The sequence below is a fragment of the Glandiceps talaboti genome, chromosome 4 (assembly GCF_964340395.1).
Source record: "Glandiceps talaboti chromosome 4, keGlaTala1.1, whole genome shotgun sequence".
In the NCBI taxonomy this organism is placed as follows: domain Eukaryota; kingdom Metazoa; phylum Hemichordata; class Enteropneusta; family Spengelidae; genus Glandiceps; species Glandiceps talaboti.
The window spans coordinates 6460173-6487695 of record NC_135552.1 but is presented as its reverse complement, the minus strand read 5'-3'; the positions used below and the strand labels follow the sequence as shown (position 1 = coordinate 6487695).

At 36.3% G+C, this 27523-nt stretch overlaps 1 protein-coding gene across 5 annotated transcripts; it reads right to left on the bottom strand.

Moving 5' to 3' along the window:
* Positions 1-746: 746 nt before the first annotated feature.
* On the bottom strand, positions 747-27091 carry LOC144434617 (uncharacterized). Of its 5 annotated transcripts, none has more exons than XM_078123097.1 (19): positions 27066-27091; positions 25309-25386; positions 20767-22298; positions 19872-19971; positions 19173-19335; positions 18190-18384; positions 15170-15259; positions 14308-14620; positions 12756-13732; positions 12357-12491; positions 11810-11945; positions 10936-11079; positions 10122-10390; positions 9661-9805; positions 7188-8501; positions 6385-6533; positions 5748-5925; positions 4988-5094; positions 747-3941 (listed from the first exon to the last, which is right to left on the bottom strand). In XM_078123097.1, the coding sequence occupies exons 2-19, from the start codon at positions 25341-25343 to the stop codon at positions 3726-3728; spliced, it is 6198 nt and encodes a 2065-aa protein (XP_077979223.1). In that variant the 5' UTR covers positions 25344-25386; positions 27066-27091; the 3' UTR covers positions 747-3725. The 5 variants fall into 5 exon arrangements, with proteins under 5 accessions (XP_077979223.1, XP_077979224.1, XP_077979227.1 ...); XM_078123098.1 differs by lacking the exon at positions 27066-27091 and adding an exon at positions 25969-26040; XM_078123101.1 differs by lacking the exon at positions 27066-27091 and having other exon boundaries at positions 5844-5925; positions 25309-25435.
* Between the last annotated feature and the right edge of the window lie 432 nt (positions 27092-27523).

Genomic DNA, 27523 nt, shown 5'->3' with positions numbered 1-27523 from the left:
TTTTGTCACTACATACTTGTTTTGTGTTCATAGTACTACATACTGATTGTGCTGTCTGGAACAATTTATCAACTTTGACCAATTATGTTGGGGGGGGGGGGAGTCTGAGACTGAACTAAATGAATTTTTTAAATCCTACATTGAACTATTGATCTCAACCCTTATCTCGCCATGTACTTGTAGTAATAACTGAAGATGTTCCACATTTAACCATGACGCATGGGAGAATGTATAATCACATCCCTGTGGTTGGGTATTATACACAACCACATCAACAACAACAACAACAACAACAACAACAACAACAACACAGCAATACCACTGATGTTAAATTCATTTCTTATAGTCTGTTATATCTTGCATAGTTATTTTGGATTCTATTCTATGACTAGAATTCACACACAGACAGTTGGACAAGAAATAACAAGGGAGACATTGGAATTACACTACGCTGCAATTTTATTGCTGGCAAGACTATCACATACGGAAAATATTACATCACAAATGCTAATGTGGTCATATACAGCACTTAATTAATATTCATCAAGTCATGATAACAATAGGTAGAGTATAGCGCCCTCACAAGGTTTACATTACATAATAGTCATCAGAGGTGCAGTTGATCAGCATGTTCATGATTAGTCATCACTGAAAACACTTTTAAGACAAAACTCAATCATAATAATGTAATAATTCTTTTACATAGTATATTAAAAGTCGACTAAACTTTCATCAAACTGCCCCCCCCCCCCCCCCCCCATGTCATACCTGTGATTCCCATAATATTCTTATATAGTCTGCTATTGAGACATGAGTACTGCAATTACCAATCACGATTGTCTTGGTACTTTTTAAACACAGAAAGATTTATCATAACCACGATTGATTTTAAATCATAAGTGTTTTTTTGTTTTTTTTCACTTTCAAACCCTAAACCATGATTACTTGACTAGCAATTGTGACTGGTACCACTCAAACCCAAACTGTAAATGTGGTCAATAAAATCACAATTATGCTGATAAAATGCTCCCCTTGATGATGAATAGTCAGTAGTATTGTATACTGCCCTCTAGTGGTATGATCTATACATGTAATAGTAAACTCCTCCTCTGTGTATTATGCTGGCAAACACGTATCACAATAAACACTGTACAAGAACTAACTTCGCAGTACTCTTTGCAGTTTAAGTCTTAACATGCCCACATTTCCAATTGTTTGTACTATATATCTCACTTCTTGGCCTGAATTTAACTAACTTTGATGTAATCTTTGAATTTGTGACTTAAACTGTAATTCTACACTTCAAATGTCTGGTTTACACTTCATTTCTGGGCCTGATTTTAAAATTTAATTTCACGACTTACCTTTAAGGCAAGTAATCTAAATTTGACTTTAGCCAACAGACAAAACCACTTGATGTCCAAATTAGAAAATTTATCAATTCTTACTTTTGTTGTACATTACTATGTCTGTGTACTTAGAGATGTCACAGCCCATCAATATTGGTGTATGTGAAATATCCACCAAGTTAGACTGGCTGAATTTATTTTGATTTGTCCAAATTCATGTTTTAGTTGCACTAGGCAACCATTAAATTCAAGCCCAGAGTTAAAAACATGTAATAAACATTTCCTACAAAAATTACAATTTGGCATCTAAAATAGCAAATACTATGCATGAAATAAACTAGAAACTACTGTTTATACCTAAACATTGCTAAATATTTTATGAGCTAAATAAAATAAAACCCAGCAACCCTGCTAAATATACTATAAGCTAAATAAACCCAGCAACCCTGCTAAATATCATATAAGCTAATTTAAACCCAGCAACCCTGCTAAATATCCTATAAGCTAAATAAACCCAGCATTGAACCCTGCTAAATATCCTATAAGCTAAATAAACCCAGCAACCCTGCTGAATATCATATAAGCTAAATAAACCCAGCAACCCTGTTAAATATCATATAAGCTAAATAAACCCAGCAACCCTGCTAAATATCATATAACAGTGATGGTATCCAGTCTTTCAAATGCCGAGTGCACAAACACTTAATATAGCACCATTGACAGGCAGACTCTAATCCTGTGTAATTCATGTAATCATGCTTCATGTTATCTTTGGCAAGGTATGATACACTTGGTGAGGGGTGGAATGCATGGCTGGTGATTCAAGAGATGTAGGCAATTCACCTGGCTTACTAGAGCACTTGTGATTTATGAGCTGGCTGGACCTGTTCCTTAAACTGCCAGAAAACAGTGCAGTAAGACCTGGTGCTGTAATTCTCTAGTAGGGTCTTGTTCTTTTATTGGTCACTTGGGTTTCCAGTAATGCATTTTGCCTCCTCTGTAGAACGTATGGATATTTGTACACTTGTATGTCTCATGTATTTTTGATTCCTTTTTATACTTTACTTTTGTCCCTCGGACAGGACGTAAAATAGAGGTCCCGTGTATTGGAGTGCAATACCCAAAGTACAATGTACACCTTTCGTAAAGTGTTGCCGTCTTACATTTTTATTATTTTTTTTTTTTTGTTATTCTGAGCAGCAGCGAACCAATTTGCTTGGCCAATTAGGAGATCTCTTTGTCATTTATTCCTGAAGTGGCTATTGTTCGCAATTGCACTACATATACAAAAAAAAAAAAAAAAAAGCTAAATAAACCCAGCAACCCAGCTAAATATCCTATAAGCTAAATAAACCCAGCAACCCTGCTAAATATCCTATAAGCTAAATAAACCCAGTAACCCTGCTAAATATTCTATAAGCTAAATAAACCCAGCAACCCTGCTAAATATTCTATAAGCTAAATAAACCCAGCATTGAACCCTGCTAAATATTCTATAAGCTAATTAAACCCAGCAATCCTGCTAAATATCCTATAAGCTAAATAAACCCAGTAACCCTGCTAAATATTCTATAAGCTAAATAAACCCTGCAACCCTGCTAAATATTCTATAAGCTAAATAAACCCAGCATTGAACCCTGCTAAATATTCTATAAGCTAAATAAACCCCGCAACCCTGCTAAATATCCTATAAGCTAAATAAACCCAGCTAAATATCCTATAAGCTAAATAAACCCAGCAACCCTGCTAAATATCCTATAAGCTAAATAAACCCAGCAACCCTGCTAAATATCCTATAAGCTAAATAAACCCAGCTAAATATCCTATAAGCTAAATAAACCCAGCAACCCTGCTAAATATCCTATAAGCTAAATAAATACTTCAACCCTGTTAGCAGTCTGTATGATAAGACATGTCATGCCATGCTATCAGCAATCCCTGAAAGAGAAGGTTGATTAACACTTAATGACATAATGTCATACCATACAGTGTACCCTGCTAAAATATTATTCAGGATAGCAGTTTCAAGTACATGACACTAAATGATGACTGTGTTTCTTCTTACAACATATATAAATATCAAGTGCTATCTTCACCAGTAATCATTGTATTAATTATTTACCAACAATCATTTTACCTATGATATTCAAAGTCCTACTACTGTCATACATGAAACACAAACGATCCTTGAAATAACATTCTGCAATGGTTTGTTAGGTGATAGTGGCAACATTTGACTGTGAACAGTACATTCTACAATGCTTTGCTAGGTGACGGTGTCTATAAAGTTGTTCTTCCGCAGTATTCACTTCTATTATTCAATGACAGCATAAAATCTTGGGTGATGATATACCCTCTGCATGTCGTTAAGTGTTTTTACTCGAAGAAAGGTTGGAAGGTTGTATCATAGTATTGCTCCTCTCCTTTCTTCTCAATTCCATTCTTGTCAGTAACTCTCCAAGTCCAGTCATCACCGTTTACCTGGACCACTCTGACTTTGAGACTGTTGTCACCTATTTCCTGGTATAGTGGTACACTCTGTCCATCCATTGACACCAAGCTGAATGCAGTCATAAGGCTCTCTTCAAACACCTTAACAATCAAAAAACAAAAAGGGGGGGGGGGGAATCTGTAAGTCATGTATGCATTTACAAAACTTTCTTTGAATACTGAAAGATTGAAAAAACAGGAACCCGTACCGAAAGTAATGTTCCACTCTTTTATTCTCTGAGATGTTCATCAGGTCTGGAAAACTTCAGATAGCATGACCAACGTGCTAGTATCAGTAGAATTCAGTCCAAAAAATGGATACTATGTTTGACTACTTTTTCTATATTACTACTAAGTATATGACATTTGAACTTTTATCAAATTTATTTTTGTATTCGTTTCCTTCTTTTCATGCAAGGCAGATGCAGTTCCCAAATGGAAAAACACAACAACTTTATTTCCACATTTTGATTGTTTGTATAGCTTTTCTTGGTTAATTTTTTTAAAGAAGAATATACCCCATCTGATTAAAATCTGATGTAGTGTACACGGAGTGATTTCTTTTTGGCTGTTACATTGACTGTCATTTATTCTTTTGTGAGCGTTCGTTACATACCTCTCACAAAATACCATAGGTCTCCTCAAACCAAATCTTATACTTACAAGTAGCCAGCCAAAATCTGTCTTTAAATATAACACTCAATGTTTGAAAATTGAAAGAAAGAGAACGACCAAACAATAATGATAACATTGTTGTCTGTGCTCTGTGCTTGAGCTCTTTTTGAAATAAGAGCTCTGAAGTTCTGTACCTATTTGTTTCGGTGCATTAAACATTCTCATTCATTCATTGAGTGAATTCACTCAGCACTCTTGTGTGGCTCAGGATAATTTATGCTTTATCTCAGGTGTATGGAGCGAACACTCCACAAATTCACAAAAGAATTAACAACAATAATTGTAACAGCCAAAAAGAAAATGCGCCGTGTACACTACATCAGATTTTAATGCGATTGAAATATACCCTAACCATTTCAGCAAACCAAGCTACACTCACACAACTCAAGTTGTGAACTCTCACACACACACAAAAACAAACTGGAGGGCTTCTTACAAGGATATATACATGTACACAGTTTTACTGGTCCTACCTTTTGACTGATTCCCTTGGCGATGTTCCTGGTTGTTTGGGTGGCCGGTAATCTAATGGTACACAAGTGACTATCACAATCGGCCAGATACACATCAACTCTGGTTCCTACAAATAAATAAATATTAAACAAATCCATTTTATTATTTACAATTATACTGTAGCTATATCTGAGAAATGAATAACTAACGCTGTACATCATACATTTAACAGTATATCAAATCTAGCATAATTTCGGTATTCAGTAGGATTGCAAGGAAATCATTCGGTCTATCTATGCTTCAAATATCACCAGTACATTTTTTATGCAATACTACCATACATGTTGCTAAAGTGATGTAAACTGATTTATAAGTTTTTTGACTTCTGTCAAAATACACAAATCCTCGATTGAATTAACACTTTAACATGTTAATGTTGATGTCATAACAGTGGTTTACTCATGATTTTACTAAATCGTTACAAAATTATATCAAACAGTGTGTGTTACAAATTTCGATGTGCAGAGTGAGATTTCAAAAAAAAAATTGGGGTAGGTGTGCAATGGTGGTAAGATAAGATGGGTTTTGTGGAAAGTCAAAGAAAGACACAGTGCCTTATTTTTTGTCTGATGCATAAGTTTTTGAATAAAGAGATACCAGACAAATATCTCCCTTAATGATCATGTTTGAAAAAAAAAGTCAGTGTGCGAGGTAGGAATGAGTTTTATGTAAAGGGCCGAAGAAAAGAGACAAGAGAATATCCTGTCTCTATTTTTTTACCTGGTGTCATTTGGTTATTATCCTCTGACAGTTCTCTGCGTAATTCAGCAAGTTTTGAATCAAGTGTAGGGGAGGCACCTACAGTAGAATACGTACCAACACCAGATGAGTTAGATGAACTGCCACCTTGTGATGTTTCTGGCAGCTGGTACAAGTAATAACTCTCAGCAATGTTCTCCTGTGAGAAGGAAGAAATCATAGATGGGTTTAGTTATATGTTTTGTCTTTTCTTTAAGAGTTCAGTTATAGAAGAGAAGAGAAACAACAATTATGACAAAACGGCATAACTTTATAAACTATCATAAATTAAAAATATAACGTCTTTCTAATGTCCAATCCATGTAACTTTTTTGTTCTTTTGACTTTCTCAATCATTAACTTTCTTTGAATTTATGTGAATGGATATTGGTCAAAAAGTCAAGACATTTTTTTCTCATTTACTGTATATCTAACCCAGGCCATTCACATCTTACAATGATTCAAACATGACAAATTCATTTATTTCTCTAAACATGTATTCCTGACCATCTATCATCATCTAAACCAATCAACATCTTGATACCATTCACATGTAACATTCTGACCAATGGGAGGCATGGTCTTATCTCAAACTGTCTACTGATTGGCCTGAACTCACCTTTGAGTGATGCTGAGTAAAATCAAAAGAAGTATTTGTAGCCGATGTATTCTGTGGTTCCTCCAAATCTAGAAATGATGTCATCAATTCCATTTGTTCTTCAGGACTTTTCTCTAATCCACCTTCAGCTAGGAATAGTTGACATTGTTCTATCATGAGAAAAGATCAGAAATGTGTAGTTATTCTTCTCAAAGTGCCCAGTGATTGGTTATTTTGTGTGAAATACTTGTCATGGTTACTTACAAACAGACAAGACACATGGGCAGAAATAAAGAACTGTGGACTGGTTGCATGATATGTACATTTTTGGAATCATGTTGGAGATGCATGGATGTGGGATGGAGTAAAGATTAGCGTTTGGTCAGAATGGGATTGAGTTAGACTCCTAATTTGAGTCTGGAGGGGGTGGGGGATGGGGTTAAGATTATGCCTAGGTCAGATTTGAATTATGATGACCTAACATGAGGAGATGGGGGATGGGGTGGAGATTTGGGTCATCAGGATGGAGTTAGGGTAGACCCCCTACTTAGAGTGTGATATGTAACTGTAAGGCTGGACATTTTCTCCAAAGACTTATTTTCACTCATTTTACAAATGTCATTTTTGTTACAAATTTATTTTTTTAAATAAGTGCCGACTACAATGTCTTCTTTTACATGAACACAACATGCCAGTCTGGTACTAGTGGTAGTGGTAAAAATAAGTCTTTGAGAACTAGCTGAATATTGCAAAATTGCCAGATTTCTAGGCTTACAGTTTCTTTGACTAGAACCTCTGAATGTATGACATAATGTATACTGTACCTGTTTTTAAACTTTCATACTCTGCAAGTACTTCCTCACTTGAGACAGAGTGTGCTGATGCCATGGACAATGTTCTCATCATATTTGGCTGAGACTGTTGTCTGCTTACTCTATCCAGTGATGAACTACTGTGTGAGTGTGGTACTGGTGTAGTACTCATACTGGATGCTGGGGTTTCTGATTTACTACGCTTTGGTGCTCGAACAGATTTGTTAGTCTTGGGAGGTTCCAATGGTTCATCAAATCTTGGTGCAAGTACACACCGACGAGTACTTGGTCTCAGTTCCACTACTGGGCGTTCCATATCACCAGACGCCTTACTAGCACCACCAGTGGCCGAGTCAGATTGCCCATCTTCACCTTCATGGCTGTCAGAGTGCTTCTTATCATCATTATCCTCATCACCTGTACCATGTTTTCTGTCCACATCTTCATCTTGTTGCTTTATTTGTTCCCCTTCACCAGCTGTCACTGGATGCTCCAATGCACTGAACAAAGGCTCACCTGCTGATGCCATATACACATCGACTATTTTGTGTTCGACAGCTAATTGACTATCTCTGTAACGAGGTGTTGCAATCAAAACTGGTTTGGGTACCATGATGGGTTTCTCCTCCTCTACTTCAGGGGAAGTGAGGTCAGAGATTTCTTCAGCAGTTTCATGCACTTTCACATTTCCTGCATCGGTGTTACTGCCACTGTTGAGGGGTGTTTTGGCACTGCTGTCAGACCCAATGATAGTACCAGAACTTCCCAACAAAGTGTTCTCTGCCAGACAGTCACCAAGCTTTGGGTTCCCGTTTTCTCCAGGATTTTGCAGAAAGCGTGGATCTGGTGAATAAATGTCATCATCATCACCTTCATCACCATGTACTGATACAGTGTTACTGGCTGCAACTCTGCTATCTGCAGGGCTGCTTGCCAACTGCGTTGAAGCAACCAATATTTCTGGAGTGGGGGTCGTTGTACCTGACGATTTGGAGGATACAATTTCAACATCATGGGAATTTACTGCAGCAACATGGGAATTTGCTGCAACATCATGTGAATTTGCTGCGACATCATATCCATGAGTTGCAGCACTTGTAACTTCTCCTTGTTGTCTTCCAGACTGATTTGTACATTCACTTGGTACAGCAGCAGTTTGGACATCAGCTGGTATCCAAGACCTTGTGACATTTGATGTACTATCATCAACTGGTTGACTGGATGGTAAACTCCTATACTCTGGAAGTGCTGGTACAGTCATAGACCATCTACGATTTCCAGTCACTTCAGGTTCTGGTAAACTCTGGATGGTGTCACTACTGACAGCTGTAACAGACAACAACATAGCTATCACAATTCTGACAACGCAGTTACGATTAATGTTGGCTGGGTTTATATTTAGGATTAATGTTAACTGGGTTTACATTTAGGATTAACGTTAGCTGGGTTTACATTTAGGATTAACGTTAGCTGGGTTTAAATTTAGGATTAATGTTAGCTGGATTTAAATTTAGGATTAATGTTAGCTGGGTTTAAATTTAGGATTAATGTTAGCTGGGTTTAAATTTAGGATTAACGTCAGCTGGGATTAAATTTAGGATTAATGTTAGCTGGGATTACATTTAGGATTAATGTTAGCTGGGTTTAAATTTAGGATAACATTGGCTGGGTTTAAATTTAGGATTAACGTCGGCTGGGTTTAAATTTAGGATTAACGTTGGCTGGGTTTAAATTTAGGATTAACGTCTGCTGGGTTTAAATTTAGGATTAACGTCAGCTGGGTTTAAATTTTGCTTTTTATAGCATCTAGATATATTCACTTGGTTTTAATTTCACTGTTCAAAGTCAACAACATTGAACTGTATTGAAGCTAAATTGAATATATTTACTAGGGTACAAGTTACTTGTTCTGTTGTTACAGGAGAATTCACTTTTTGTCTGCACTGATGAAAATTGTATGGCCTTCATCATTCTGAATATATGCTTTATGCACTAATGTATATACAGCTCATTTCATGTTAGTGTTCACTGGCTCTGTTTGATACAACCAAGCAGAACCTAATAAGAAACTGTAAACGCTACACTTTAAGATTGCAGGATTGAAAGAATACGGTTTCTATCCACATTTTGTCTAAGTGAAATGAACTAACAATAGTAACATGCTATCATGCAGATATCAAATGTGGTCATCAAAATATTGGTGCCCACGTGTCTATCTTATTGCAGTACATTTACATGGTATATTTCATTAGGACAAAAAGATTTTTATTTGAAAGTGTAGAATGTGTAGTGTGATATTGATTTCTGTATGGTTGTATCAAACAGAACCAATGAACACTAACATCAACAGGTGGTACAAGTTGTGAACAGAATGAAATTAATCAGAATTTGTGAATCATTTAATTCTTAGTAGTACCAAATTTGTCCTATTTCTGACAGAATTAACTTTTAAAAAATAATTCTGCATTCATATTTTGATTCCTACCTCCTTTGAAAGCTTCGTGGTAGTAGCACTGCATAGCTGTTGGTCTTCTTGCAGCTTGTTTCTCCAAACCCCACTCTATCAGTCTCCTTGTTGGCTCAGAGCAAGTACTTGGGATTTCACGAGTTGGCGCATCTTTAGTTGTTATCTGTACATACATACATACATTTAATATAGTATTACATACATACACACACATGTACATAATATTAGAATTGAATATCTAATTTATAAACAAACATCTCCAGATTCACTAATATTCTGGTCAAAGCTCAGTTTGGATTAAGATTCAATTTATGTGTGTAAAATTGTTGTGTCTAGTATGTAGAGATATAAAAAAAGTTCTGAACAACAGAATTATCCTATGTAATCCTACAATTCCACTGAATACTAATTTGAAAACCTGGGATGGAGACCCTAGTCATGAATGTCTTCGTTTCAGAAGTAGAAAGTAATCAACATACCGCATAATACAACTGTATGGCATCACGATATTGGCTGGTCCATGGAGCATGGCCATTCAGCATGTGAAGTATAAAACACACCCAGGCCCATATATCTGCTTCTGTTCCATGTACGTCACTGCCAGCAATCTCTGGTGCCATGTAGGCTGGCGTTCCCTGGGGGTTCTCTCTAGCTGGGAAGTGGGTTTGGCCTTGTGAAAGCTGTCTGGAGAAACCCAAGTCTACCAAGTATGCTCTTTCTCCATCTTCTGTCACCACAACATTGGCAGCTATGTGATTATACACAGAAAAACAAGTACAATTTAGTATACAGATAATGAGTCATACACATATTTACATTTGAGGGTTGAATTGTCCCTTTACCTATCAGCTACTAGTAGTAGTGACTGTGTACAGTATATATAGTGCATCACAAGAAGTCAGCTACACACAAACTCACTATTGTTACAGTTAGAATTGGCATAACTCCGCCTCTTTCTGAAATCTGCTACTTGTAATATGGTGGATGTTGGTTAATATTTGGAGTTTAACCCCCCCCCCCCCCACCTCCAATTCTAATCAATGATCTATAATATGGTGGATGACTACAATCAACGATTTTAAATCTGGCTTATACTAGCGGGTCTCTCTTTTTAAAACTCAACATCTGTGGTATAGTGGATCATAAGAAGTCAACAGCACAAAAGTGACTATGTGGGGGGGGGGGGGGGGGGGGGGGCTACAAATAACCCTACCTCCAAATCTGTATACCTCAGAGGTTATAAGTTAATTGATTTCAAAATAAGAAAGTTTTACTGAACTATATAATACTTACCTTTGATGTCGCCATGAACAACTCGTTTCTTGTGTAGGTAAAGTAGGGCACCCATAACTTGGTAGGCCCAGTGATTAGCAACATCTTCTGGAATGGTAGGCAAGTTATTTTCTGGATTTTCTAATACTTGTCTGATGTTACATCCTAGTAAAAAACAGAAATAGAACAGTTTGATTTTTTATCTCAAGAAGTCCTTCATCACGAAAATGATGGCTTTTAATTGGGCCTAATAAAAAAATTGTGTGGTTCCGATTACACTCAACTTTAGAATAGGTGGGTAGGTAGATTTTTTATTTTATCTTATTTTATTTTTTTTTAAGTGTGAGTGTCTAGTTCAGGTAGATATGTTTTCTGTTGTTTTCTATATGGTCTTTGTGTTATTGATTTCTTCTCATCAGATGTACAGCCATTACAGATTGGAAGAATAGTTTTAGTGTGTCTTTTTATTGTTGATGTCAGTTTCCGCATCCACTATTTCTTTCGAGATTTCATGATTTTTGCAATTTTATTATTTTTTTCTTGAATATGTAAAAAAAAGTTTAGGGTTTCCAGTGAAAAAGTAGTGGGGTCAGGTATTTCTGGAACCAAACAATTTTTTTTTATAGGCCTTATGGAACAAGTTTTTTCTACATGCACAAGATGTTAAGGGACCTTGCACAATTGTACATTTGGACAATTACAATTTAAAATGAATAATACTGAACTATTTCAAACCCAAACAAAGCAGAAACACAGGTCAGTTAGTATTACCAATGTGTTGGATTGTACACTGTATAATGTTGATGTGTAGTCACAGTAGCTTAGTTTCCACTGTTGTATGCATTGGCGTGTACATTGTATAATGTTGATTTGTAGTCACAGAATTTATCAATACCTCTGATGTACTCCATGAAGTAGTACACTTTATCTCCTATGCGTAGAATACCATACAGTTTTGGTATGTTAGGATGGGCCAGCTTACACCAGATTATTGCTTCATCTGAATTGTTGACAAAATCTCTTAGATGGCTCTATGATGGAATAGAAGACAAAGTTGTCACATTATTGACAAGGTATGAACATTACATTTATACAATGTACACTGTACAGAATAAGATAGGGAAGAACATAGGAAAGACTGTAACTTCCAAGATTGAATCTACAGGGGTGGGGGTGGGGGTAAGGGTAGGAGTGGGAATTGTGCTACATCTTGCTTGACAGTGCGTACGTCACCCACAGTGCAAACCCCACACACATTTTAGATCTATTTCAACATTCAGACTTTTTATTTCAAGAATTATTCACACCTTATTTGTCCCCCCACCCTATAATACACTGAAATGCCACCTTAATTTTGCATGAAGGAGGCCAAAATCATGCCCCCCCCCCCTCACAAAAACATACAATGAACATGTAGAGATAACTAACTGGCAGTGACTTACCTCTTTGACAGCGCATATGAAGTGAGTGGTATTGTCACTCACAATACGACAGTTTCCATACTTGCCAGTTCCAACCACATTATGCATGGACCAATGCTCATTGACTGTGTAGTGGGAGTTGACACAGCGCAGACCCTGCAAATAAAAACATTTCATAATCTCTTTAATCTCATCATTGTTTGGGCATGTTTGCACGATGAAGGAATGGTGAAAATGACTTTTCTGGGTTCCCAAGTTACAAAAGTACAGCTGTGACAAAACCTATGTTCCCCATAACTACTGTAAATACTAATTACAGTAAATAGACTCATTTTAACTTTACTGATGACAGATATGACGGAAAAATGTGTTTCAAAGATATTTAAAGTAGTTACTTTATTTTGTTCAACAAATACTTACTGGGTGTGTAAGAATGCCTTCTTCTGTATTATCCAGTATTTTACCCCCTTGTACTCTTCTAGCAAGTTCTTTCCAGTGTTGAGACAGTACTCTCACATGTTTGACGATAAAACTCGGCATCTGGTTGACCGTACCAATCAACTGTATACTTGTGAGTTGGCTTGATGGTGTCCCTGCCTGTTGTTCCACTGTATGTTGTACAGCAGGTACTACCTCATTGGCAGCTGTACCTCTCACAATGCCATCAGCAGCTAACTCTTCTTCGATTTCTTCCAGTGGTGCAAGTCGTTGTCCAGTCGTACCTACTCGGTCATGTAGAAACGCTTCCTGTGGTGACTGCTGTGGATGTGGCTGTACACGAGAGTGTCTTCTCGGTGGAGATGGTTGACTGGATGCAGCGGCTCCTCTGGCCATGATGTCTTGGCAACCATCTTGGTTTGTTGAGTTGGTAGTGGTTGTATCATCGCCATCAATGACGCAGTCTGTACTATCAACACCATTGGTGTTTGAGTTGAAGCTTTGGGCTGGTGGCCACTGATCTCTTCTCAAACCTTGCAGGTGTCGATGGCTTGTCGTTGGTGGCAAGGAAGCAAAGGGCCCACCACCAACTTGAAACTGTGCAGTGGAGTTTGCCATTGATTCTAAATGGGGAACGTCTCTGGAAACTGATGGTGATTGTGTTGTGCGTCTAACATAAACCTCAAAGCCATGTTGGGTACCTGGTTGACGACTGTGCAAGCCTGGTCTACCACCTACCATTAACATGGGGACACCTCTACTGGGTGCACACGGTGGTGGCTCATCTAGGGTGCCATAAAATGGCATACTTTGTATCTCGCCAGGAACTCCTGGGTTCTGTGTTAATATGCGGTTAGCCATCATCTGTCTACCTGGTGGATTGATGCTGTGTGCTCCAAACAATGACTTGATGTACTCGCTGACACACCTCAGAAGACATCTCATCCATATAGTGTTTTCTACACAGATAAAAACCATTGGAACAGACTCAATATGAAGCTGAACCAAACAACATCACCAATCAGTATATGTCTTCCTGTACTTACTTTACAACTTATGAGTTCCATCCGTTCAACTAAAGACTTATTACCATAAACTTAATAAAATATTTTTCTATGACATTTTAAGTTTTCTTGAAATATAGGATATAAGTAAATACAAATATCACTTCTAATAACTCAAGTTAAACAAATGTAGATTATGATGTGTACTGTAATACGGATGTACTGTGCACAGAAATTATCTGACTAATGGCATTACATTTTTATGTTATCATATCAACGATCAAAGAGATATTTCTGTTAGTACAGTAACAGGTGATGATTTATGTGTTTCACCTGTGAGAATCTGGGACTGAACCATGGGCCTTTAACTAGATATTACTCACTGGCAGGTGTTACAAAGGTACTGAAAAAGTTTGTCTTAAAACAAAAGAATAATCCTACCTAAACCTGATGGCGCCATTAATAAGATAATGTTTGACTTGTCAAAACCTGGGATTGAACCATGGGCCTTTAACAAAAGGATTACTCACCAGCATGGGTCTGTGGAAGGACTGGCTTCAGTTGGTCACAGAAAGGTATAAGACACTGTTTGCAATCACCTTCATCACCACAATGCTTGATGACAGCTTGGAAGGAGATTGATACTTGGTTACAATGTCCACACAGAGTTGACATTCTTAATTGACAGGTCACAATATGCTTCAGCTTGACTTTGGCAAACACACAGAGTTCACATTCACACAACAACCACAGGCTGTTACTGGACCAGTGGAATGTCTGCTTTAGGTCAAAGGTCATCAAACTGGAGTTTTGCTCATTATGAGCTAACATTGGGGTGCTTGGCTAAAAAAAATTGAAGAGAAACGGTTCCTTGAGTAAGTTTTCTCAAAAGTAGTAGCTGTAGCAATAAAAACAATTCTTTTCTGTTCAACAGTAAGACAAAGGCCGAGTTTATGAAATATGAAATCAATCCCTTTCAAAGTTTTTCTACAAAATTGAAGGCACCAACACCATATTAGGGGAAGAAAACATTTCATATGGTATTAATGAGTAGTAGTACTAGGAAGTAGTGATACCATATATGGCAAAGTTACTACCTTATTTGGAAAATGGCCCTGGCTGCAAAATTACTGATTCTAGGAAGCAGTAATACCATATATGGCAAAATTACTACCTTATTTGGAAAATGTCATGGGCCGCAAAAGAACTACTTCTGGGAAACAGTGGTACTATATATGGTAAAATTATTACCTTATTAGGAAAATAGCAAATAGTCTAGTGAACTTTATTAAAAGTCATCATCACATGTTCTCATGACCTTCAAAATATTTATTCAAGTACGGAAAAAACACTGAATTCTACAACACTGTAATATGAGATATCACTGCTTACCAGAGAACTGTATGGCTGTTTACTTGATCCAATACTGCACACTGTGTTTGGTAAGACTGCAGTCTTTGCAACTTTTCTCCTACAAGCCTGCTGAAACATACAAGAAATTACATCCATTCAATAGACGTTCAGAACAAAACATCTAGAATATTTGATTAGCTTTGAATCTGAGTGGGATTTTTCAAGAAGTCTGAACTACAATGGAGGTTAACAAAATAAAACAAGCGACCTATCGGTCAGAATAGCTCCGCTGTTTTTTTTTTAATTTAATTTTTTATTTTGGTGACATGTAGAAGTGGTTCAGGTCTTCAGCTCTTCGAGTCACTATGCAGTTTTGTTTTAGCGATGCAATAAAGTGGTTAGTGGTTTCATATGATGTCTCACTATAAAACACATTTTACACAGAAGTTGGTAATGTATTGTACTTTTATACCATAGTCACCATTTTATAACAAAAATCTACTGTTATGAAAAATTGCACAAAATCTCAGAAAAAAATGACTGGGAAATGCACACAAGAAAAAGAAAAAAAGAGGATTTTGAGGTTGGCTATAAGTAATTCCAGTGTCTTACAGCTGTAACCCTGGAAAATTTTAATGAAGAATGAAATAAACTAGGGATCTAAAATAATTTTGAGGCAATTTGAATTTCAATTTTCTAACAAATTTACAAAGTCAACAACATTCAACTTGTTCTAGTTGTGGTAGATATATATAGGGAAGAAATGTATTAATCGCCATCTTAGTTTCCGTACGGCGACAATCTCAAGTACCCGGAAGAGTCATTCTCAGCCATACGTTACAGTGGTAACACTCGTTCATGTTCGGTTACCTTTCACAAAGAAAACACAACGAAATGGTTGAAATGGTCTTTTTTTAATTTCTTTTCATCACAACAACAAAATCTGCGTGATCAAAAGTGTTGTAAACTAAACCAGAAAGAATTATCGGACTGGCTAAACTTCCCGATGAACTGGAAGGTCCTACTACTTCCAAGTAAGCCTCGATAGTACTATAGTACGTGAGAAAATCGTCTCAAACTAGCGATACAACTTTCAAAATATAACTTGACATGTCTTCATTTGTTAGAGTTATACAATTCAAGACGGGTTTTCACTCGAAAACAACAATTCTGTGAATAATGACACTCTGAACGCAGCGATTTCTCGGACGATGGCTGTAACGTATGGCTGACAACGACTTGCTTCCGGGTTAGTCCCTCGTGCATACGGGTGGATTGTCGGCGATTAATACATACATGTACATGTACATCGTCTGATATTTTAATTCACAGTGTTTTTTGTGACCGGCGCCTGTCAGCAGACTCTGCCATTTTTTTCATCATTCCATTGTATTTAAACCTTGTACTTGACATTTCGCAATATTTATAATTCTCAACAAAATACCTCAACATGCCTCACTTCGCTCGTACTCAAAGCAGCCCCGCACGTAGTCCTGCTTGCATACGGAGGAATTCGGGACTCGATTCTGACAATTGTCCCTCCCCCTCCGGTGTTTAGAGTCAAGTCAGTAATACAGACTCGTGCACCCGAGGACTACCCCGCGCGGTATGATCACTGACACTGATGACATGATGAGAGAGAACCTTTTCGGATTTACATGTAAAACGGGGAAAGATACGCAAAACATAATGCAAAGTCTGAAGCCAAATTAAAGTTGTAATTATTTTAATTATTTTACTTGCCAAATATTTGCATTTTGGAAAGGCAAGACACGTTCATGTCGTTTAACTTTACATGTGAACTGTCGGCCATATTTAAACTTCAACCGCATGCCTGGCATGCCCTTCCTTACGCAAGTTGTCTGAATTCTGGTTCACTGTCATTCCAAATTGCACGACAATATAGAATTAACCACAAGTTACATGTTATCTGAAAACATCACACTTTTATAGTGGGTCTGAAGTGTGATTTTAGTGAGTACTAAGAACGTCCCGTGTTGATACTCAAGATACTTGCTGTGGAAAATCGCTCGGTCGAATGAGGTCACCTTCAGCTTCTGGTCGAATCAGGATAGAGTATGCAAATGAGGATGTTGCGGATTGGCTGATAATGTAGAAGGGTGCTGAATTGGATTTGAAGTTTACAACCCTGTTTCGAACAAACGCTTGTCATTTGGGCGCCCAATGCGTAGAATTATGACTATAGCACATATTACATTGCTTGTTTGACGTCAATAGTGTCTTTTGAAAAGTGGCAGTTTACTTAAAGTCTCGTCGACTGATTTCCAATATGGCGTCGGTCATTATGCTCATTAACATATTCATTTTTTTTTCAAATTACAAAAAAAAAATCATAAAAAATAAAAATGAGGATGTGCTGACTTGAAATTAACAAATCTGAGTAAGCTACCCCCTGCGCATCAACACGCCAGATATCAAAGCAATCTAATAAGAGGTTTTCAAGGAGTTGATGAAAATGACATTTTATGAAAAAAAATCATAAAAAATTGAAAATGGCACAGATCAACTTGGCATGAACAAATCTGAATAGCCTCCCCCCAGGGAACATGCACACCAAATATCGAAGAATTCCGACTGTCACTTATGGAGTAGATAGTAAAAATATAAAAGTTTGACGGACACCTATGATTCACTCTACTCTCTATACCTCAATACCCACCTATACCTAAAGCTACGCTTTCAGCTTTCGCTGACAGCGGAGCTAAAAATTAAACTTATCATTTACGATGTTTGTGTTCCAGCTACCGAGGTGACAGAATTTAATGGTATGCCAGGAAGGGTTGGGGTGACACTGATGTCAGGACAGTTCAGTGTATAGGTGTTTGATAATTTGAAAAATTCCCAAAATAACTATAGATACATATAAAATGTTCATAACACATTAGAATGAAAACTGCACTATAATAGGTGGAGGTGAATGACGAGGTGGAGACGACTTTAAGATGTGTGTCATGTATGTATGACACAATTGTCATGTCACAAGAATTTAGGGTGGGACTAGATGTATCATGTACACTAGGTATAACACTATGTCCTACCATAGGCATTGACGATTGTTCAGCCCCTTCATCGGCATTTTCTTCACTATCTCCTCCATCCATTTTATCATCTGGTTCATTTTTCTTGTCTGGTCTCTTTCGCTGTTCTTTATCTCCATCACCATCATCCTCATCGTTACCACTTGCACTGCAACTTCCCCTGTGTGTACTTCCATTCTGTGACTGACATGCACCCTGTAAAGCAGAGAGATAAAGACATCAATGAAGGTATACATCATAATAAACAGGGACATTATTTATACAACACAAAAGGGTATCTTAGACGTCTTTTCTCCCAATACCTGTGATACTAATTTCAACAAATATCCAACAGGTGGAGAAATTAAATTATTTGCATTTCATGTATGTATGTTTCAATCGCTTGGACAAACAAAGTGAATGAGAAAGACAGAAACAAACTGACACATTTCTGTTGAAACTAAAATCTTATATATTGGTAGAAAACTCTAGATTACACTGATAAGTAGTTATGGTATTACAGAATGACAGAGCTTGCTACCACAGGGTTCAAAATTAACTTGTTTTTCTTTGGTGGTCCAAGTGGACACTTTCAGAAATCACAACCCAAGGATGGTGATCAGTTGTCCCATATTCCTGAACATAAAATAGAGGACTCTCGATTGGAAGTGTGTGTGATATTAAAATAATTTCCTGTCCAGAAATAATTTGTTTTCTAAATAGTAGTACAATCAGCTGTAGTGTTAGCAGGCTACCAGCTGCAAATTATGGTATCTCCATGACAAGAACTGATAGTCTGTGAATGTGGGACTACAATACTGTACCAGTGAAAAAATTATGTTTTTTCTAGTCTCTTGCAATGCTTCATGTAACTGTAAATACTTAACTTGCACATGGTCCAGATACATGTATCACTGTGTTGGACTAATCAAGACCTTCCTGATATACAACTTAAGCTGTCAATTTTTAACGTTATAAATGTCTGTGTTGTATAAAGTACATACCTGCTTAGCTGTACCACTTCCAGTCTGAGGTTGAGAAGCACTTTTACTACTTCCTCTGTTAATCTTAGCAGCTTGTCTTCCTGACTTTCCACGTCCCTTATGTAGGAAACGACATCGCCGTCTTTTCTTCCCTTGCTTCTTCAGTTTCTTTTTGCTTTTGCTGCTGAAATGACAACAATTACTGTTAGATACATCGTTTTGCTATTCATCCATATATAATGCATAAGGAACTGAAATTGAAAGAACTCAAACTCAGACAAAAGTTTGTTTCCATCATTATCAAAATAACGTTTTTGTGTTCATTGGTAATCCATACTCACTGAAAATACAATGAGTAACATTGAAGTAAAGCACTTTTATGCACTACACTCCTTTATGAGTAACACTGAAGTAAAGCACTCCTCTATTTGCTACACTTGTTTAAATTATAGCATTCACATTACAATGAGCAACACTGAAGTGAAGCACTTTCTCTATGTGCTATACTCATTTAATAGCATCCATATCAAATAATCCAGTGTAAAAGTAACTGTTTCAATTGTTTAATTACAAGCCTAGAATGTGGCCTTTCTAATGAGCAAGTGAAACAGTATACTTTTACACTTGATATGGATGCTATAAAGGATTGTGGTACATAAAACAAAATGCTTTACTTTGGTGTTATGGGTTGTATAAATTTACGACATAAATGGTACTCACTTTACTTGAGCAGGTTTCTGACTGTTTTCAATCTCTGAATCCACTTCAGAGGTTTTGTCCTTTCCATTTTTTCTCTTTCGGCGATGTCTTTTCTTTGACACTGAAGGATTTCAAAATCATTTATGAAGAAATTATTATTCTATAAAGAAATGACAGATATCTTCATGTACACATGTGTCTAGGTTCTCTGGGGACAGTTTACATGGTCAAAGCAGGGTTATCGCTAAATGATTGGAACAAATGGAGGCTATGCTAATATTAGATGATTTTGGCCTGTGATTTATGTTGGCAATGAGAAAAGTACAATAGTGACTGGGGTCCAAAATCAAGTTTATCAGTTTTACAACTTATGCCGCCCTAAGAGTTGAAACTCACATTTGAAGTCTGAACATTGTAATTAAGCAACTCACTGTAATGTTTATTGTTGATCATAAATTTCTATTTGTAAATAATTCATAAAATAATTTCCACTTTCCATCATCAATTATTTTTCAAATATTAAGGATTGGTCAACATTATGCAATGGCAATTACAAATGTTGCCGTTATGAGAAGTCAGACCAATTTGTAAAAAATGTGTTTTAATTTTCATCACAATGTGAATATTGTTCCTTATAATTAATTCCATGATGTATAATTAAAAGATACTGTTCATTCATGTATGTGAGTTATAATCTTTTCCATTTCTTGAGTTTTCAATTTAACTTTAAGTTTATAATTTTAAATTTTTTCAAATATAGTGGATATAAGTGTGTTTTTAAAATTAAGTTTGCTATAATTTACAAACTACATGTATACAAACACCAGTAAATGGAAAAGTTCTCTGAAACAAACAAACAAACAAACAAACAAACAAACAAACAAACAAACAGAAATATATAAATACAGATACTAACCAATTTTGTTATCTTTATTCTCGTCTTCATTTTTACAGATGAATGCATCTTTTTCTGTTTCCAGCATGGCTTTTTCAATTTCTGCTTCTTCTTCTAGTTTAAGGATATCTTCTTTCTTAGTCACCATAATCTCAGATGCTTTATTCTGGAAATTTCTGATCATCACTTCAAACTGAGTAGTTTTTTCCTCTTTGGTGGCTGCATTCCCAAATTGTTCTATATATCCAGGCAATTCATAATGGAGAAAGTTTACCAGATTCTCCCCTTTCTGCCCTAAGATGCACAGCATAAGCTTTTCCAACTCAAGTGCCTCCTGTTGGATGCCTTTCCAACATCCGTAGATTTCTTTCTTCAAGTTGTTGTTTTCACATATCAGTTCTGTTTCCGTCTGTCCATCTGTTTTCTCTGTTTCTTCATCTCGGGACTTCTCATTATCATCTTTATCCTTGTCAGAGTCATCACTATCTTTCTTTTCCTTCTCCATGACTTCCTCTTCTAGGATTTTCTCAAGCTGATCTTCTATACCATTTTTGTTGTCAAAGGAGGCTTTGTCGTTGTCAGGCAACTCATTCTCTGCATTCTCTGAGATTTCTGTATTGATGATGTCACCGATGTCACCATCGTTACTTCTAGGAGTATTTTTCTGCATCTTTTCATCTTCCTGGCTGTTTTTCACATCTCTCTCTTCCATTTCTATCTCAGCTTGCCCCTTCTCGACCTCTTCAACATCTGTTGTTGCCTTCTCTGGTATACACACTGTACGATACAGTCGCTCCTTCCTTTCTTGCAATTGGTGCCTAATGTATGCTGGATCTTCTGAGATGTTACTGTCCATTCGATTGTGTGCTTCATTGCCATCACCATGAGATGACGTCATGTTTACTTCATTCTCCATATCTTTCATCGATGGCTCGGATGTACCAATTGACAAAATGGATCTTCTGGAAGTGTCATTCATTTCAGGAAAAGCTATCCTTCCTGTGGAAGAACCAATCTGGCCATAGTCTTCCATGGGGCCTGGTTTCCCTTGCACACCAAATAACTTCTCTTTAAGGTGTATTTTTTCTTTGTAAGTTATTCGGTTGTCTAGGAATTCTGAAAGTCCACTTCTACATGCAACAGGCCCTTTCTCATAGGATGCGTGTGAGTACGGAGCACTGCTAGGCTGTTTGGGGTCAAAGAGTATCTCTTCAGTTTTTGATGGTTGGTCTTGCCCAGGGTCTTCCTTCAAAATTTCCACTTCCTTCTTAATTTTATCTGGTGTTGTTTTGTTGTCATTCAACTTAAAGTCCTTCCTATCTACATTGTTCTTAGTCCACTTATCCTTTGTGAAATCTGATTTTTCTGGAATATCAGTTGGCCATGTCTTTTCCAGGATACTGAGATCAGGTACCTGTCCTTCTTCCTCCAGCTGATCCCATTCATACTTCATACATGTAGCATAGGAGTATATATCGTTGCCATGGAAGGAGTTGTCTCCAACCAGCATCTTAGCACTAGCCTTTCCATCATCATCATCATCATCAGGTGACCTAAAGAGTTAGATTAAACATTAATCATTGTGAAGAGATCTCTGGGTATGCTTCATTTCAGTCATTATTGGTCTTCAAGTGGCCATATGTATGAGGATTGGGTATTTATATTAATTTGGATTTTTTAATTTATAAAACAATTTTATCATTGCTTCCTAATTGAATAATCAATGTGAAACAACATATGCCATGTCCTTGTTTGTAACACAATACACTGCAAAAGCTTAGTAAATGTGTAAAATGTCTGTTACGTGCTGTATATGAACTATAACAATTTGAAAGTTTCTGTACATTTTTGAGCTTTTTGCACTGTATTGAGTTACAGACACAGACTTTGTATATATTGTTTCACATTGATTTCTCAAGTAGGAAGCCATGATAAAATTGCTTTATACATTAACAGTCAAAAAGAAATACCCAAACCTCATGCATATGGCCACTTTAAGACCTATCTTTACAACATGACTATTGTCTAATATTGTTTTGAATGTGAATTGTACTTGTGTCATTTTTGTGCTTTGTATGGGGCACTGTGGCTGTACTACATAAATACAGTAGATTAGATTAGGTATGGTAACATCCAGATCAAAATTCCACAACCGGCAGAGGACAATTCAACAAAATTCTCAGTTTTCTAGGGTGTGACTAGATCACTTTAAAGGGCCACAGGTTAGTTTCAATGTGTTTAGGTATAGTTTTTACTCCATATTTAAAAGGTACTTGCATTATTGCGCCCATTGAAGCACACTTAACCACCATTACATAAATAGAAACAGTGCAATTTCACACTGCAGTGTTATATTGTTAGAAGGTTATTTTCAAATCAGGGGAGACAACAAAGGATTATAGGTACATACAGTATGTGTATGGGAACCGATGTTGTACAAAGTCAGACTGTCTAGATCATAGATGATGCAATACTTCATCAGCATGTATCACACACACTATCATTGTTAGCATTGACTCATGACCTCTGCTTTTACATGGATTGACCTGAAGAGGGTTAAAGTACTGAATATTGGCAGACACTCAACAATGAGGTCATTTTATACATTTCAAAACTAGTAATAAATCATAGCCAGTTGTTACAATTCATAAGTCAGGGTAAAACTGTAGCTAGACACAATTCTTTATACACCCATGAGCATTTAGACAGTAAGTAACTTTTGGATCAAGTCAAATATATTGATTTTGGTAGTGACAGTTCACTTCTGGTGAGTTAAATTCTAAATTTCAACCTCATGTATTGTCAAACTGTAGTCTAAACCAACCTTAGTCTAAAACTTAAAGACCCATTTAAAATAGGATTAAAATCTAGGAGTGAAAAGCACTTGTCTAGCAGAGCTATTTAAAAGTTGGTCATCCTGAACACTCCACTGATATGTGGACACTAATTCAAGAACCTCGAATTGAAACCTTGTCTTGATTTCAAAGTAATGTATTGTCAATGTATAATCCAATCAACTTAAACTATGTAGAAACTTAAATTTTATGGTTATTATTACTGAGAATGAAGATACCAAAACTGCTGAATCAGTAAGAAACAACTGAATAAACTGACAGACCAGTTGGGCCAATAATTAACTATATATAAATAACAAACTGTGCTGCACCACAAAGACTTTACAATGTAGTCTAGGAATTCGCACTGTGTTTGATTGATTAGCCCTTCAATGTTGGCATGTGAATTGTTAGCTACGTCTGTAGTCATACCTTGACCTAAGTGACCTCCACTGTATTCATCTTCCCTCCACTTTTTATTACACACACATATCAAAAGCTTTATACCTGAAAATCTCTAACCTCAACAGTCACTTGGCTATTTTCTAACATACATGTAACTGAATGTTTCTATACAGACTACTGACAACTTGCTATGTCTACCTCTGTCCACAGTACTGAATACAGGAATGGTGGATTACTATCTCTGATTCTAGCAGTCTAAACAAAGTGTCATTCACTGTTGCCTAACTGGCCATCAGGGGTTAAAAATTCTTGTTCAAACCTACTATACCAGGACTGGTGGAAATTGAAATCCACTAGTCATGCTTAGAAATCCAGTAGACCTTATTTAGTTTCTTATAAAGTCTGTTTACATGTCACACAACAATATGTATCAAGGATGTTGCTGTCTGTAGACTTTCAAATCTGGCTACCTAAATTGTTTTTTACACCACCATACATCTCAAAATAGACATAAAAACTGCCAGTAAATATGAGGACAGGTTGGGGTGAATTTTGAAGTTCATCTAATTACTGACACACACAGTTATTTTCAGAAATTTACATACAACCTTGTATTGCATGGGTTGATAATGATATGTCAACAGTGTTATATGTTTGGCCAAAGTATTCTTTTGTTTGATTCATTCCACAAAAACTATCGTAAATTTAGGTAATCCTATTATTAAATCCTATGAAATACTTTCAAATCAATTATGAAATATCAAATATGAAAATGTTAAAACATTAATGACTATTCTGTATTCTCAGGGGGAAGGGGACATGGGAAATTTATGTAACACATGAACATGGGCTCATGACGATCAGGGATACGGACCAACATGAGACTTCATTTTTATGTAAATATTAAATACTTCCATAAAAAACATTTAGTATCACACTATTCTGTTGATTTTGGCCATGAAAACACCCTCCATTTAGCATTGACAAGTTTATGCACATGGATTTTTTCTATCATCCTGTTGTCAGCAAAAACGTTTTGGGTACAACCACAAATATATCATCCTATCATTTATTCTGTTTGCCTAACTACTATGCTACATATCTCGTGGCTACTGGTGATGATTGAACAAGATTCAATGAGTACAATATAACATGTGTAATTCTTCACAGAAAACAATACTATCGCAGAAAAAATGTTCAGATGGCCCATGCCCCATTACGTGAAAGGTCAGGGAGGAACCTCAGATATTGTTATAGCTAAAAAAAAAATGAAATTCCAGAGATATACCTCCATTACAATGCTATAATTATCAACTGTACTTACCTGATATTTGTGTTATTCTCCAAGTTTCGAACCATGTTGGAACGTTTACATGGTAATATTATCGCCAATATCTAGAATCTAAACAAATACAAAAAACCCATGTAAATCTCATTATCCTTCACAAAATACATTATTTAGACTTCAGTATACAGCTGAATAAAATTAAGGATTATCAGAATTCGCAGAAAAAAAACATGTTTGACATGAAGGAAGAGGTAGGATTCTACAATTGAGATTCTCCCTTTACCTGGGTTCATGGTAATAATACCAGTATAAAGGAAACTAAATGTTATCAAGTTTCACTACCTGTCAATTCTTTTTATTAAATGTGGAAAATTCTAAATTGTTCAGATAACCAGCAACATACAGCTCTCTAAACAAGTTAATTGACACTGACTGAAAACAGATTGAATATCTTTTGTGGTCTATTTCCTCTTAAGATAAGTTTTGTTCATGTAAGAGTAATGAAAGCACTGACTGCTGGACGAGACTGGCTTATTCACTTTGGGCACCATAAACCGGTTTGTTTGTGTTGTCAACTCTACATCTTTAGAAACAAAGTTTTGAAACAACATAACAATAAATTCTGATCTAGCTAGGTTAAGGTAGCAATGGCATTTGACCACACAATTTCAAAAACCACTAAAACCAAAGCTATACCTTTGGTACTGTTTGACTGCACACTATATATTATCATAAGACTATGTCAGGTTTGAGTTTCCACTATCGTTGTGACTTGATGTGCAGATGACAGTAGATATATATTACTAATACTGTTCAACAAAAGAAAAAGAACATCACAAACGATTGCCATGGTAAATATGTCCTAAACAGTCATTACAAATAATATTAGTCATCATTTTGGAAAAAAAAATCCCCTGACCTATATTCCGCCATATTGGAATGTTCAGGTGTCGTGTGACGCACTTAAAATAAAATCTCAAAGCTACCCATTATATTCATCATATACTTTAAAAAAATAATCAACCTTCCTCACTATCAAAGGTGTAAATATTTAACAATATCACTTCTCCTATGTTTATAATTTGGTGTAAAGTTTGAAATAATGGTTACACAGTACTGCATATCTATATGCAAATTAGGTTTCAAAAGATATGGGGAATGAATTCTTAGAAAAACGGAAGTGCTGATGGTGCATAAAACACTAATGTGCAGTGCTAGTGGGTGCCACCCTGAAAACTGCAAAAAATTTGTGTACTTGTTAATAACCACGTGAAATTTACCTGTCCCCTTGTTTCTATGGAAAGCAAACAACAATAAACTAATATTACATCATTCATTTCCGCTTTTCTATCTGGTCTAGTCTAGTCTATATGAATGGCCATGGCCCATAATGGCAGCTCATTATCGATCACGTGACTGCTCCATCCTAACGTTTTCACGTAAATTACTGATAAATTAAAGCGTTCAACTTTGTGAGACTACGAAATATGCGTTGGGAATTCGTACATGGATATGTTTTGATCACTCATACGTTGAAAATACAGAAAACATGAACTTTCGCTTTGAGCACAAGCATTGCGGTGTACACAGTGAAGTCACAAGTTCTGCATACTCGACGAACGAAGCGACGTCAGGTAAACGTTGACAAAATCGAGCTGGCTATTGTTCAAAAACTGCTATTTTTTCACTAAGCATAGAATCCTAAAATAGATAATATTCCTCAAATAATGAAGCCGGGGGTATATACCCATCAAAACACGTTAAAATATAAGATTCACTGCGTTCGCACTCACCTCGATGAGTATATGTTGTTGTCGACGAACCACCTAACCTATTTAACATTATCGACTCAGACATGACGTCATTATTTTTGGCTTCCTAAGTCATTGTAGTTTATTATCGAAGCGTGTACTCATATATATCAAGATCTAGGGACTATCTTCAACAACTGTGACAATTCTTTCCACGTATTTTAAGTCTTTGCGATTCAAACATTTAGGCAAGTTTCAATGGCAAAAGCTTTCATCAAAAGATGCCTGGGCCTAACGTTATGTTATAGGCCACATGGATGAGAATTTTGTGTTTTTGAAAAAACACAATCTGAAATAACATATACCAAGTCCTTGTATATAATTAAATAAATTGCCAAAAAAAGTTTACAAAATGTGTAAAATGTTTGTTATGTATGTACAATAACTAACATTTTTACTCAGTTTTTATAGCTATTTTGCAATTTATTGATGTACAAACA

Excerpts from the sequence above, each read along its gene's own strand:
- LOC144434617 (XM_078123097.1), bottom strand. The coding sequence starts at position 25,343 with ATGGTTCGAAACTTGGAGAATAACACAAATATCAG. Across the intron at positions 19,336-19,871 it reads CAGAAACCTGCTCAAGTAAA|CAGCAAAAGCAAAAAGAAAC; the intron begins GTGAGTACCATT and ends TTGTCATTTCAG. Across the intron at positions 3,942-4,987 it reads CCAAGGGAATCAGTCAAAAG|GTGTTTGAAGAGAGCCTTAT; the intron begins GTAGGACCAGTA and ends TTGATTGTTAAG.